Below are 9412 nucleotides of genomic sequence, written 5' to 3'. Positions count from 1 at the left end.
AGGCGCAGCAAGCAGCGAGGCGGGCGGCAGTGGCAGGTGGGGGACGGGCGCCGGCGCGGCGCCCCAGGCTGGCCGCCACACACGTCTGCGCGCTGCGGGCCTGCCGGCAGGCGTGAGGCGCCGCCGCACCTCTGTCACGCTGCCCAGCTTGCTGCCACCAAAGCCGCCAAAGCGGTCGGACACCTTCTCCATGGTGCGCCCAAAGAAGCCCTGCGGGGGGGCGGGGCGGGGAGGGGAGAGGCGGGCGGCACAGGGGCACCAGGTTGCTGCCAACACCATGCGAGGGATATGGGAGTGGCGAGGAGCCGAGCTGAGGACGCGGTGAGAGCAGAGAGAGAGAGAGAGAGAGAGAGAGAGAGAGAGAGAGAGAGAGAGAGGCAGGGCCTAGGGAGGGCGCACACGCAGCGGGCCAACCGGCGCCGCACCTTGGGCCTCTCCGGCTCGGGCGGCGGCCCCCGCTCCAGTGCTGCGCCGCCAGCGGAGGCCCTGCGCGGTGCGGCGCCCGGCGCCGGCCCCTGCCCCGCCTGCGCCTGCTGCAGCTGCTGCGTGGTGGCGCTGAGCAGGGGCGCGCGCCCCACGCCTCCCCGCGAGTCTGACGCGTTGCGCAGGCGCGCCAGCCACTCGTACTTTTCGGCCGCATCTCCCGCCCGCACCACAATCTGGTGGTGGTTCTTGGCCACAGACATGGCAGGGTTCTGCGGGAGGGAGGGAGGGCAGGTGGGAGGGCAGGTGGGAGGGCAGGTGGGAGGGAGGGTGGGTGAGAGGCAGAGGGGCAGGAGGGCTAGAAAGGAGGAGCCAGCGGGACTGCACACAGGTGGGTGGCGGGCAGCAGGGCCGGCAAGAAAACGCTGCGGCACGGCTGCCTGCTGGCAGGGAGGCAGCGAGCCCAAACTTTGACTCGGCTGTGCTGCCGGCCGGCACCCCTGCAGCGCCCCACCAGCCAGGCAGCCGCTGCCGCACCTTGTGGGAGATGCGGATGAGCAGCGACACCGACCCGGCCTTGTTGTCCAGCTTCTGCGTGCTGCGCTTCTGGGAGGGCTGGGTGGCGGCGTCAAAGTCCTCCACCACACAGTCCCGCAGGTTGATGGTCACCTGCAGGCACGCAGGCAGGGGGGCCAGGCGCCAGGCGGGGTCGAGCGCTGCAGAGGGCGCAGGCGACATCCGCCTCAGCTGCCAACACATCGGCGCTGCCGGCACATGCCGCACGGGCTGCCGGCTGCAGCGGGTGCCAGGCGCACGGCGGCGGGGTGCCAGGCGGGCGGAGCGCGCGGGCAGCAGGGCAGGGCAGGCACGCGCGCGCGTGCAGGGTGCTGCGTGCGGTCTCTCTCGGGCACGATAGTGACCACCTTGGGCGACAGGCCGGGCGTGGACATCTGCTCGGGGCTCTTGAAGTAGTACAGGAAGCCCGACTCCATGGCTAGCACAAACCAGCGGCGCTGCCACTTCCAGCTGTCCAGCGGCAGCGCGTTCAGGCTGCTGCTGTCGCCGCTGCGCTTCTCCAGCCACCCGGCCTTGAGGTCGTCGCGCAGCTGGGGCAGCTTGGCCTGCGGGGCGGGGGGCAGGGGTGGGTAGAACAGGGCAGGGACAAGGGCACAGGTGGACGGGGAGGCACACGGGTAGGTGTGCAGGGCTGGGCCTGCAGGGTGCACCCCGCCGCCCCATGCCAGCTGCTTGCATGATTTGCGGGGGCAGGCCTGCGCAGCGGCCCAGCACAGCTCACAGCAGGCAGCGGCCCATATGCCGGCGGTGCTCACCGGCGGTGACTCGCGGCTGATGGCGGAGCGGGCGGTGTCGGGCGCCTCGCTGTCGTCGTCAGACTCGCCGCCATCGCCCGCGGGCACGCCTGCGCACCACCACGCCACACACACACGCGCATGAGCAGCAGAAGAGGACTGCGGCTGCCTGGTGCAGGGCAAGCCTGCCTGCTCCAGCACTCCCAGCAAGCGCGCAGAGGCAGGCGCCACGCAGGCAGCGCGGCGCACGGGCCCTGGCAGGCGGCCGCGCCAGCGCACACGCACCGCGCGCCAGCTGCGCCATGCGGTCCTCGGGCTCCGCCGCCCCCTCCAGCCCCTCGTCCTCGCTCTTCAGCCCCGACTGGTACTCCTGCTCCAGCTCCCGGAAGAAGCTGGGGGTCACGTAGTTGCACTCCATCTGCACCATCGTCTCAGCCACTGCAAAAGGGGTAGCAGGGGTGAAGCGTGAGCAAGTTTGCTGGGGGGTGCAGCCGCGGCAGCAGGGGCGACCGCGCGGAACCAGCAGGGCTGATGCGAAGCCTCGCAGCTGCTGGTGGGCGCGGCGCTGCTGCGCCATCATCGCAGCAGTGCTGGCAGCACCGGGAGCACCGCAGGCAGCGGGCGCACGCGGCACCCACCCTGGTGCGCCTCCTCCCGCCACTCCTCCAGCGCCCGCGTGGCCGCCTGGATGACGGCGTTCTCAAAGCCCTTGAGGCGCAGGAACTCCATGCCCTTGCCCTGGTCGGAAATGCCCGCCTCGGTCAGCACCGACCGCCGCGCCGCCTCCCGCACCTGCAGCAAGGCAGGGCCGCCGGGCGTGCCGCCTGCCGTCAGCCCCTTGCTCCTCCCGCTGCGCGCCCCGGCCTTCCATGCCTGCTCTTCCAGACCCGGCGCCAGGCATCCGACCCGCCAGCTGGCAGCCCTGTGATAGCTGAAGCTGCACAAGCGCAGGCCAGCAGCGCAACAGCAGTGCCAGCTTCCCGTTCCCACCCCCAGCGCACCGTGTCCATGAGCACCAGGTGTATCTCGTCCACAAAGCGGTGCACGTGCGGGCTGGTTTGCATCATCGCCTCCTGCACCAGCCGCTTGATGCCGCGCTCCGGGGACACCAGGTGTGGCTGGAAGCCATCTGCCTGGCGACAGATCTGCAGGACGACACCCCAGGGGGCGGGAGCAGTGGCTCATCTGAACCAAGCGGCAGCCCACAGGCACAAACGCCCACTCCTCTCCTGTCCTGCCCCCGCCACCGCTCAGACCCACCTCCCGCACATACGCCTTGGTGAAGCGCTTCTCAATGGGGATCTTGTGCAGCGACTCGGGCAGGGTGCCCTCCACTACGGCCCTGATCTTGAAGGCCGTGTTGGCCTCCTGCACACCACCCCGCCAGGGCAACCCAGCCGCACGCGCGTGAGGCAAGCAAGCGCACGTGTGGTAATGAACGACTTCTTGCTGCCAAAAGAAGGGAGAAAAGCTGCGCAGGCTTGCGGACAAGCAGGCACACGAGAGCAGGCGGCAAGCAGGCACGCCGCTGCTCCGATCCGGCCGATCGTGGCCGCCCACCTGGAGCATGACCGAGTAGGCCCGCTCAAAGCCGCGGCAGTGGCGGAAGATGTCATTGGCGCCCTTCTTGGCCTCCCCCAGCGCCGACAGCTCCTTCTCAACCGCAATACGCCGATCAGTCAGGCGGGAGAGCACCTGCAGGAGGGTGGCGGGTGGGGTGGGCGGGGATGGGTGCGGGCCGAGAGAAGCGCCGGTGGGTGGCTGCGCCAGGCGGCGTCCGCACGGCTGTCTGGCGCACCCTGCGCCCGCCACGCCCGGCGATCACCCGCCCGCACAGCCCGCGCCGTGCGGGCGGTCGTTGCGTGGGCGCCCCGCGTTCGCTCACCTCCTGGAGGTGCTTGGCCTCTATCTGCACTGTTTCATCGGCCATGCTGCCGGCGGTGCAGAGCAGCCGCGGGCAGGCGCCTGGAGGTCAGCCCGCGCGAGATCAGTACTCCACACACACTCTGGGACGCGGTGCATGCGAGAGGGCCTGCCCAGGGGGGAGCAGGGAACGCGGAGGGCCGAGCAAGGCCCGCCTGATGAGAGGGCAGGTCGGCTGACGGGGCTTTTCATTGGAAGAAACGCCAATCCCGTGCCTGCCCTATTCAACAGTAGCTGAGTGGCCTGCTCTTCGTGTCAGGATGGGCTGGACGGGGTTTCTGGGGCTGTTCCTGCTGGGCTGCTCTCCCCTGGCCGCCGTGGGCTCCGTCTGCATCTTCCCCAAGTCGTTTCTACTGCTGCTGGCGCTGGGCAGGTGAGTGAACGTGCCGCCAGCGGCTGCCAACACCTCGATCACATCGCACCGCCGCCGCCTGCACCGCCACCCTCGAAGAGTGCACCCTCCTCTGTCGTGCAGTGCCTTCTTCTGGCTGCTCACACTATTCCTCATATCGGCGCTGTTCAGAGGTGGGTCCACCGCGCAGCCGTGTGGCATTGTGTCTGCCCTGGAGCCTGCCCCGCCGCCAGCGCGCACAACCCTCTGCGCTGCTCGCCCCCTCCACTGCCGTGCAGCCTGGGCCCCGCTGCCAGCATCCCCCGGGCCCTATGCTGCCCTAGTGCTGGTGGCGGTGCTGGTCCAGGAGCTGGCCAGGGTGGGCATCTGGCGCTTCCACAGGCAAGCGGCAGGCAGTGTGTGAGGGCTGCGGCGGCGGGCGACTTGCTTTGCTAAGAGGCTCCACACTCCCGATGGTTGGGGACAGGTGCCATGTGCGATGGCACCCCCGACCTCCAGCTGCCGCCCCGCGCTTAGACCTGCCCCGGCCTTCCACCACGCCGCAGGCTGAGCGTGCGCGTGCTGCAGCGCATCGCAGCCGAGCAGGGCGACGCGCCGCTGTCCGCCGCCGACCGCGCCTCGCTGGCGCTGACGCACGGCCTCAGCCACGCCGCCGTGCACTCCGCCTTCTTCTTCTTGGCCTGGCTGCCGCTCAGCCTGGGGGACGGCACCATCTACAGCCCGCACTGCCCCCACATGTCGTACTTTCTGGTGGGCGCGCTGAGCACGCTGGGCCTGGCCGCCCTGCTGGCGGGCGGCATGGTGCTGTTCTTCGACGGGCTGGAGCGGCGGGAGGTGGGGCGCGCGGCGGCGGTGCCCATGGCGCACGCCGCGGCCGCCCTCCTCACGCTGCTGAATCTGGCAGACGGCGGCTGCATGGTCAGCATGCCGCTGCTGCTGGCGGGCGGCGGCGGCGTGGCGGCGTACGCGGCGCGGGTGTGGTGGCAGCGCACCACCTCGCCCTCGGTGCCGCCACGGCTGCTGGCGGCGCGGCGGGCGGCGGCGGCGGGGGTGGCATTGAGCGGCGACGCGGGGGGCAGCATTTTGGCGGGCGAACGAGAGAGGGAGCGATAGCAGCCGCCGGCCCGGCCGCGCCACACCACCCCTGACCCTGTCTGCTTGGTGGCGGTTTGGGGGTGCCTTACACATCAAGAGCACTGGCACCGAGCGCTTGCAAAACAGGCTGTGGTGAGTCGCATCCTCAGGCATCTGTCGAGGGGACAGCGGGGCGACGCTTTGGGGCTGGGCTGAGCCACCTCGCCGCACAAATTCCAATCCAAAGTTTAGTGTCCTGCTGCGCGGTGAGTGGCACAGGCCCAGCAGGTGGGACGCAGGGGAGCAGTGGTAGCTGGGCAGAGAGAATCGTCATGACGAGCAGAAGGCAGCTGGAGCAAAGCACAAAACTACTGATACAAAGAGCGCGGCAAGCGTGGGCCCTCAGGCGCCGGAGCACGCTGCGCTGTGGGCTGGGTTGCAGAAAATCACCGGGATTAACAAGGGGAGGGTGGGGCCTGGGCCCGCGGCCAAGGCTGCGGCATCACTGCTGGCCCACTGAAGGCGCCGCCGCTCCCGCCCCAGCTGCGGCGGCAGAGGCGGCGGCTCCTACGCCCCCTCCGTTGCGTGGCGTGGTGGGGCGTCCAGGCGCCTCGAAGAAGAACTGCAGGAGGCGGGCAGCACAGCTGCCACATCAGGCACGGGCGGGAGGCAGCACAGGCAGGGCGGGCTTGGCGCCAGGCCCTGGCCGCACCTTGCGCCAAGAGAAGGTGCCGTCTGCATTGCGGCACTTGTTGTGTGCCACCTCGAAGATGCCCACGTCGCTGGGGGTGGAGCAAATCTCTGCAGGAAGCGGCAAAGAGGGCGGGAGCGTGCTGCCGATCGTCGCACCGCGGCTGGGCGCCAGAAGTGCGGGGGCGGCAGGTGCGGCTGGCCCTCGGGTCCGCCCCCCAGGCCCTGGCACGCCCCATCCGACACCCACCCGGGAAGGAGTCTTGCCGCGTGAGGGAGGAGTGCGATGTGGGTTTATGTGTGTTTATCGGGGCGGGCCCCTTGGGCTGCGTGCTCTGTAGCCCCAGGGCCGACTTCAGCTTGGTCAGGGTGCCGGAAGACGCCTGGGCGGGCTCGCTGCCGCTCATGGCGTGTCGGAGCCCCAAGGGCGTCACGTGTGGCGGCACAGGGTTTTGCAGCCGTGAGCGCTGAGCAGGCGCACCGGGGGGGCAGGCACAGCTTCTCGGAAAGTTGGCGACATATATACGGGGCCTGCAGGGTCGGGCTCAGCCCGACGGGCTGCCGATGCCTGCTGGCACCGTCCGCGTGGCGGCCGGGCGGCACCCTGATGTGTGGGACTTGTGTCTCCTTGGGAGCACCACTGCCCCTAACCTCACCCAGCTTGCATTACAGGCTCCAGCAGGGCAGCCCACTTCTTGACAGAGCTGCCCGGCACCTTGCGGCCAAACATGGGGCAGGTGGGCGGGAGCAGCGCCGACGTGAGGTTGCCCAGCGCAGCCAGCACGGCGCTGCTCGCTGCATCCGCGCCCGTGCCGTTGTTAGCTAGCCCCGCAGCCTGCCCACCGCCGCCCCTCGGTGCCCGCAGCAACCTGCCCACCGCCTCTACCGCGGCGGCCGCCAGCGCGCTGCCGTTGCAGCCGCCCCGCATCTGCGCCAGCACCGCCCCCGTGGCCTCTTTAAAGGAGGTGGGGTGCGCGGCCCGCGCCCGCCACTCTGTGTAGGTGATGCCGCCGCCGCACGTGGCCTCCCCCTCCAGCCCGCTCCAGGCCAGCAGGGTGGGCACGTAGTGCTCGTCGCTGGTACAGAAGCGGTCATTCCAGTTGCGGGCCGTCCAGCAGTGGGCGCGGAACACGGCGTCAACCGCCACATCCCGCACCACCACCTCTGCGTGCCTCCGCGTCAGCATGAACCACTGGCTGCGCGGCGGAGGGGAGAGGAGGCCAGCGGCGCGCGTGGGCCCAGCGGGCATGCATCAAGATGTCAAAGAAAGCGTCACCCCAAGTAGGCTGCCCCCATGGGGTGTGCGGCAAGGCTGCTCGAGGTGCCAGCCGGTATCGCATCTGCGCGCAGGCTATGGCCGATGGCGGGAGCAGTGGCGCACCTGCTCTTGCGCCATGTGTCCCTGGTGACGTTTGCCTGGAGCATGCCGGGCTGCCAGCGCCACGTCATGCGCCTGTTGCCGTCATTGGGGTCCGCAGCATCCCTGCGGCGGCAGCAGGGAGGCAGCCGACGCAGCCGGCGGGGGTGGGGAGGCGGCGGCTGCAATGTCGGCAAGCCCCAACCTGGCAAGCCGGCGAACTGCTGAGCTGGCAAGCTGATCCAGCCGCACCTGCAAGCGTTGATGCGGCTGCGGTTCTCGGAGAGGAGCTGGGTGTAAATCTCCGGAGTGCTGTACACTGGCACACAAGTCTCTGCAGCCACAGCCGGGCATGGCATGGGGCATTCATGCCTCGAATGTGAAGGCAAGGCAATCTGGGCATGGGGGCCCGCCTGGCATAGCGCATGCCGCCAACCACGCCGCACCTGACAACAGGACAAAGCGCTGGTTCAGAGGGTCGTGCAGGGCTGCTCGCAGGAGCGCCCGCTCCGCGTCGACAATGCTGTGGTTGCCCCACACCGCCCCCACGCGGTCCGGCACCTCGTGCCGTGCGAAAAGGCTGCCCCTGGGCAGGTGCCGCCCCGCCGCGGGGTGCACATACACGCTGAACAGCTGCTCCCAGCCGCTGTGCCCGGCGCCGCCCCTCCTGCCGCCCACCGCCGCTCCTCGCACTGCCGCCGTGGCGGAGTCCAGGAACAGCCGCCACAGCGGCTCGGTGGGCAGGTCGCTGCGGATGAGGAACATGAGGGCCACCTTGCCGGGGGCAGCCGTGCTGGGGGCGGCCTCGTACTCCGCAGCCGTGGCGGCTTCGTACGCCGCATGCCGTGCTCCGGCGATCTGCAAGCGGCGCACCATGCCAGGCGTCATGGTGTGGATAGCATATAGAGTCTACCAGCATGCAGCTTCGTGTGGCTCCGGCAAACCTGGGAAACGTCGCTCCAGGTGAGAACAGCGAGCTCCCCCGCCCCCAGCAGGCCCAGCGCCATCAGGATGACCGCAATCTTCTGCCTGAGGCCGACCCTGGCGCCATCCTGGGACCCATCCATGCAGCCTGGTACGCCCAACGCTGCCTAGAGTGAGAAGCTGTGGCAACTTGGGGTGATGGACTGGCCGGCCCCTACGGCGCCGCCGCCGCCGCCGCCCCGTCAGCTCCTGGCCCGGCGGCCGCCCTCCTGCAACGCGGCTGCTGTTGATCAGTACCAACTGGCCCAATGCTCCAATCGGGGGGGCGACAAGGCGGGCCAGGGGCTCCGCAGCGCTGAATAAGCTTGTGGTTCAGCCCTCAATCGAAGCTCCACATAAATGAAGCCGAGGCTGGGGAGATGGCAAGTCCGAGGGAAACAGTGCACGCAGTAGGATTGTGTTCAAATGGCTGTTGAGCCATTGCCGCCAACTCAGCGCTGCCGCCGAAGGCGCACGCCAAACCCTCCTGACCTGTTCACTGCCCCTGCTAATGCATGCATTGCTTCACAAGTTCTCTGAAATGACTGAGGGTGCAGAAGTCAGTAGCAAGGGTCGGTAGTCTGGGGTGCCGACAGGCGCAGGGCAGGGCAGTGCAGGGCAACGGGTTTCAGAGTGCAGCAACCGGAAGGCCATGGCAGCTATGACAGGCAGGCCTCCTGGCAATGGTGCCAGCATGTGTTAAAGGTGTCCCCCGTCAGCGCTTGGTGCCGGGGAGCTGGAACTGTGCGGCGGGTTTGGCGGCGCTGATGCGAGGCTCCGCCAGCACCTGCTTCACCTTCTCGGGGTCCCTGGTGGGGGCCTGCAGCGGCAGGGCAGGAGGTCCGCAGGGGCGCCCCCAGTCACACAAGGTTGGTCGCGCAGCGCGTCATCACAGCGCATCGCTCGGCAGCCAAACACTCTCGTGCAGCCAGGCTCTGAGAGGAGCGTCGCACCTTGCACGTGAAGTTCTGTTGTGAGACGAAGTGGAAGCAGGGTGGGGCAGGCAGGGCAGCAGAGCGCCGACATTAGTTTGCGTTTCATGGCAGGAGCAAGACCAGGGCATGCATTCAACAGAGCCACGACACATGCAGGTGGTCGCCACTCCCCTGCCTCTCCACACCGCTCCCTCCCTCCCTTAACACTCCCCCACCCCTTGCCCAGCCAACCTGGTAGATGAAGGCAGTGGCGGGGTCCCCCGCCTGCATGCCCATCACCTCCACCACCGCCACCGCCTCTGGGTTGCGCTGCCGCCAGAAGTCCATCACCTGGCTGCTGCCTGGGTCCAGCTGGATCACAACCATGTCTGCGGGCAGCGGGGGT

General features: G+C 69.3%; 5 protein-coding genes across 5 annotated transcripts in view; 1 reads left to right on the top strand and 4 right to left on the bottom strand.

The window, feature by feature from the left end:
• CHLNCDRAFT_57648 (hypothetical protein) overlaps nucleotides 1-3302 on the bottom strand; it is a gene marked incomplete at its 5' end in the record, with an annotated part of 5265 nt that extends 1963 nt beyond the window's left edge. Inside the window, 10 exons of the mRNA XM_005848272.1 lie at nucleotides 130-210; nucleotides 426-695; nucleotides 961-1092; nucleotides 1347-1544; nucleotides 1755-1843; nucleotides 2019-2171; nucleotides 2372-2525; nucleotides 2735-2878; nucleotides 2994-3101; nucleotides 3294-3302. Coding sequence (XP_005848334.1) covers nucleotides 130-210; nucleotides 426-695; nucleotides 961-1092; nucleotides 1347-1544; nucleotides 1755-1843; nucleotides 2019-2171; nucleotides 2372-2525; nucleotides 2735-2878; nucleotides 2994-3101; nucleotides 3294-3302 — 1338 coding nt within the window. The remainder of the gene's footprint in view (nucleotides 1-129; nucleotides 211-425; nucleotides 696-960; nucleotides 1093-1346; nucleotides 1545-1754; nucleotides 1844-2018; nucleotides 2172-2371; nucleotides 2526-2734; nucleotides 2879-2993; nucleotides 3102-3293) is intronic.
• A 614-nt stretch (nucleotides 3303-3916) lies between these two features.
• CHLNCDRAFT_145022 (hypothetical protein) lies at nucleotides 3917-5121 on the top strand (the record flags this gene model as incomplete). Its single annotated transcript, XM_005848460.1, has 4 exons — nucleotides 3917-4029; nucleotides 4132-4181; nucleotides 4287-4407; nucleotides 4554-5121. The coding sequence occupies 4 exons, from the start codon at nucleotides 3917-3919 to the stop codon at nucleotides 5119-5121; spliced, it is 852 nt and encodes a 283-aa protein (XP_005848522.1).
• A 463-nt stretch (nucleotides 5122-5584) lies between these two features.
• CHLNCDRAFT_145021 (expressed protein) lies at nucleotides 5585-6179 on the bottom strand (the record flags this gene model as incomplete). Its single annotated transcript, XM_005848271.1, has 3 exons — nucleotides 5585-5704; nucleotides 5795-5883; nucleotides 6023-6179. The coding sequence occupies 3 exons, from the start codon at nucleotides 6177-6179 to the stop codon at nucleotides 5585-5587; spliced, it is 366 nt and encodes a 121-aa protein (XP_005848333.1).
• Nucleotides 6180-6424: 245 nt separating this feature from the next.
• Nucleotides 6425-8196, bottom strand: CHLNCDRAFT_145020 (hypothetical protein; the record flags this gene model as incomplete). Its single annotated transcript, XM_005848270.1, has 5 exons — nucleotides 6425-6968; nucleotides 7154-7255; nucleotides 7382-7463; nucleotides 7576-7987; nucleotides 8074-8196. 5 exons carry the CDS (start codon nucleotides 8194-8196, stop codon nucleotides 6425-6427), a joined length of 1263 nt encoding a protein of 420 aa, XP_005848332.1.
• Nucleotides 8197-8807: 611 nt separating this feature from the next.
• CHLNCDRAFT_145019 (hypothetical protein) overlaps nucleotides 8808-9412 on the bottom strand; it is a gene marked incomplete at both ends in the record, with an annotated part of 5901 nt that continues 5296 nt past the window's right edge. Inside the window, 2 exons of the mRNA XM_005848269.1 lie at nucleotides 8808-8912; nucleotides 9259-9395. Of these exons, the coding sequence (XP_005848331.1) occupies nucleotides 8808-8912; nucleotides 9259-9395 (242 nt within the window). The remainder of the gene's footprint in view (nucleotides 8913-9258; nucleotides 9396-9412) is intronic.

The sequence above is a fragment of the Chlorella variabilis genome (assembly GCF_000147415.1).
Source record: "Chlorella variabilis unplaced genomic scaffold CHLNCscaffold_8, whole genome shotgun sequence".
In the NCBI taxonomy this organism is placed as follows: Eukaryota; Viridiplantae; Chlorophyta; class Trebouxiophyceae; order Chlorellales; family Chlorellaceae; genus Chlorella; species Chlorella variabilis.
The sequence above is the reverse complement of the archived record's forward strand: the minus strand, read 5'-3'. Positions and strand labels throughout refer to the sequence as shown.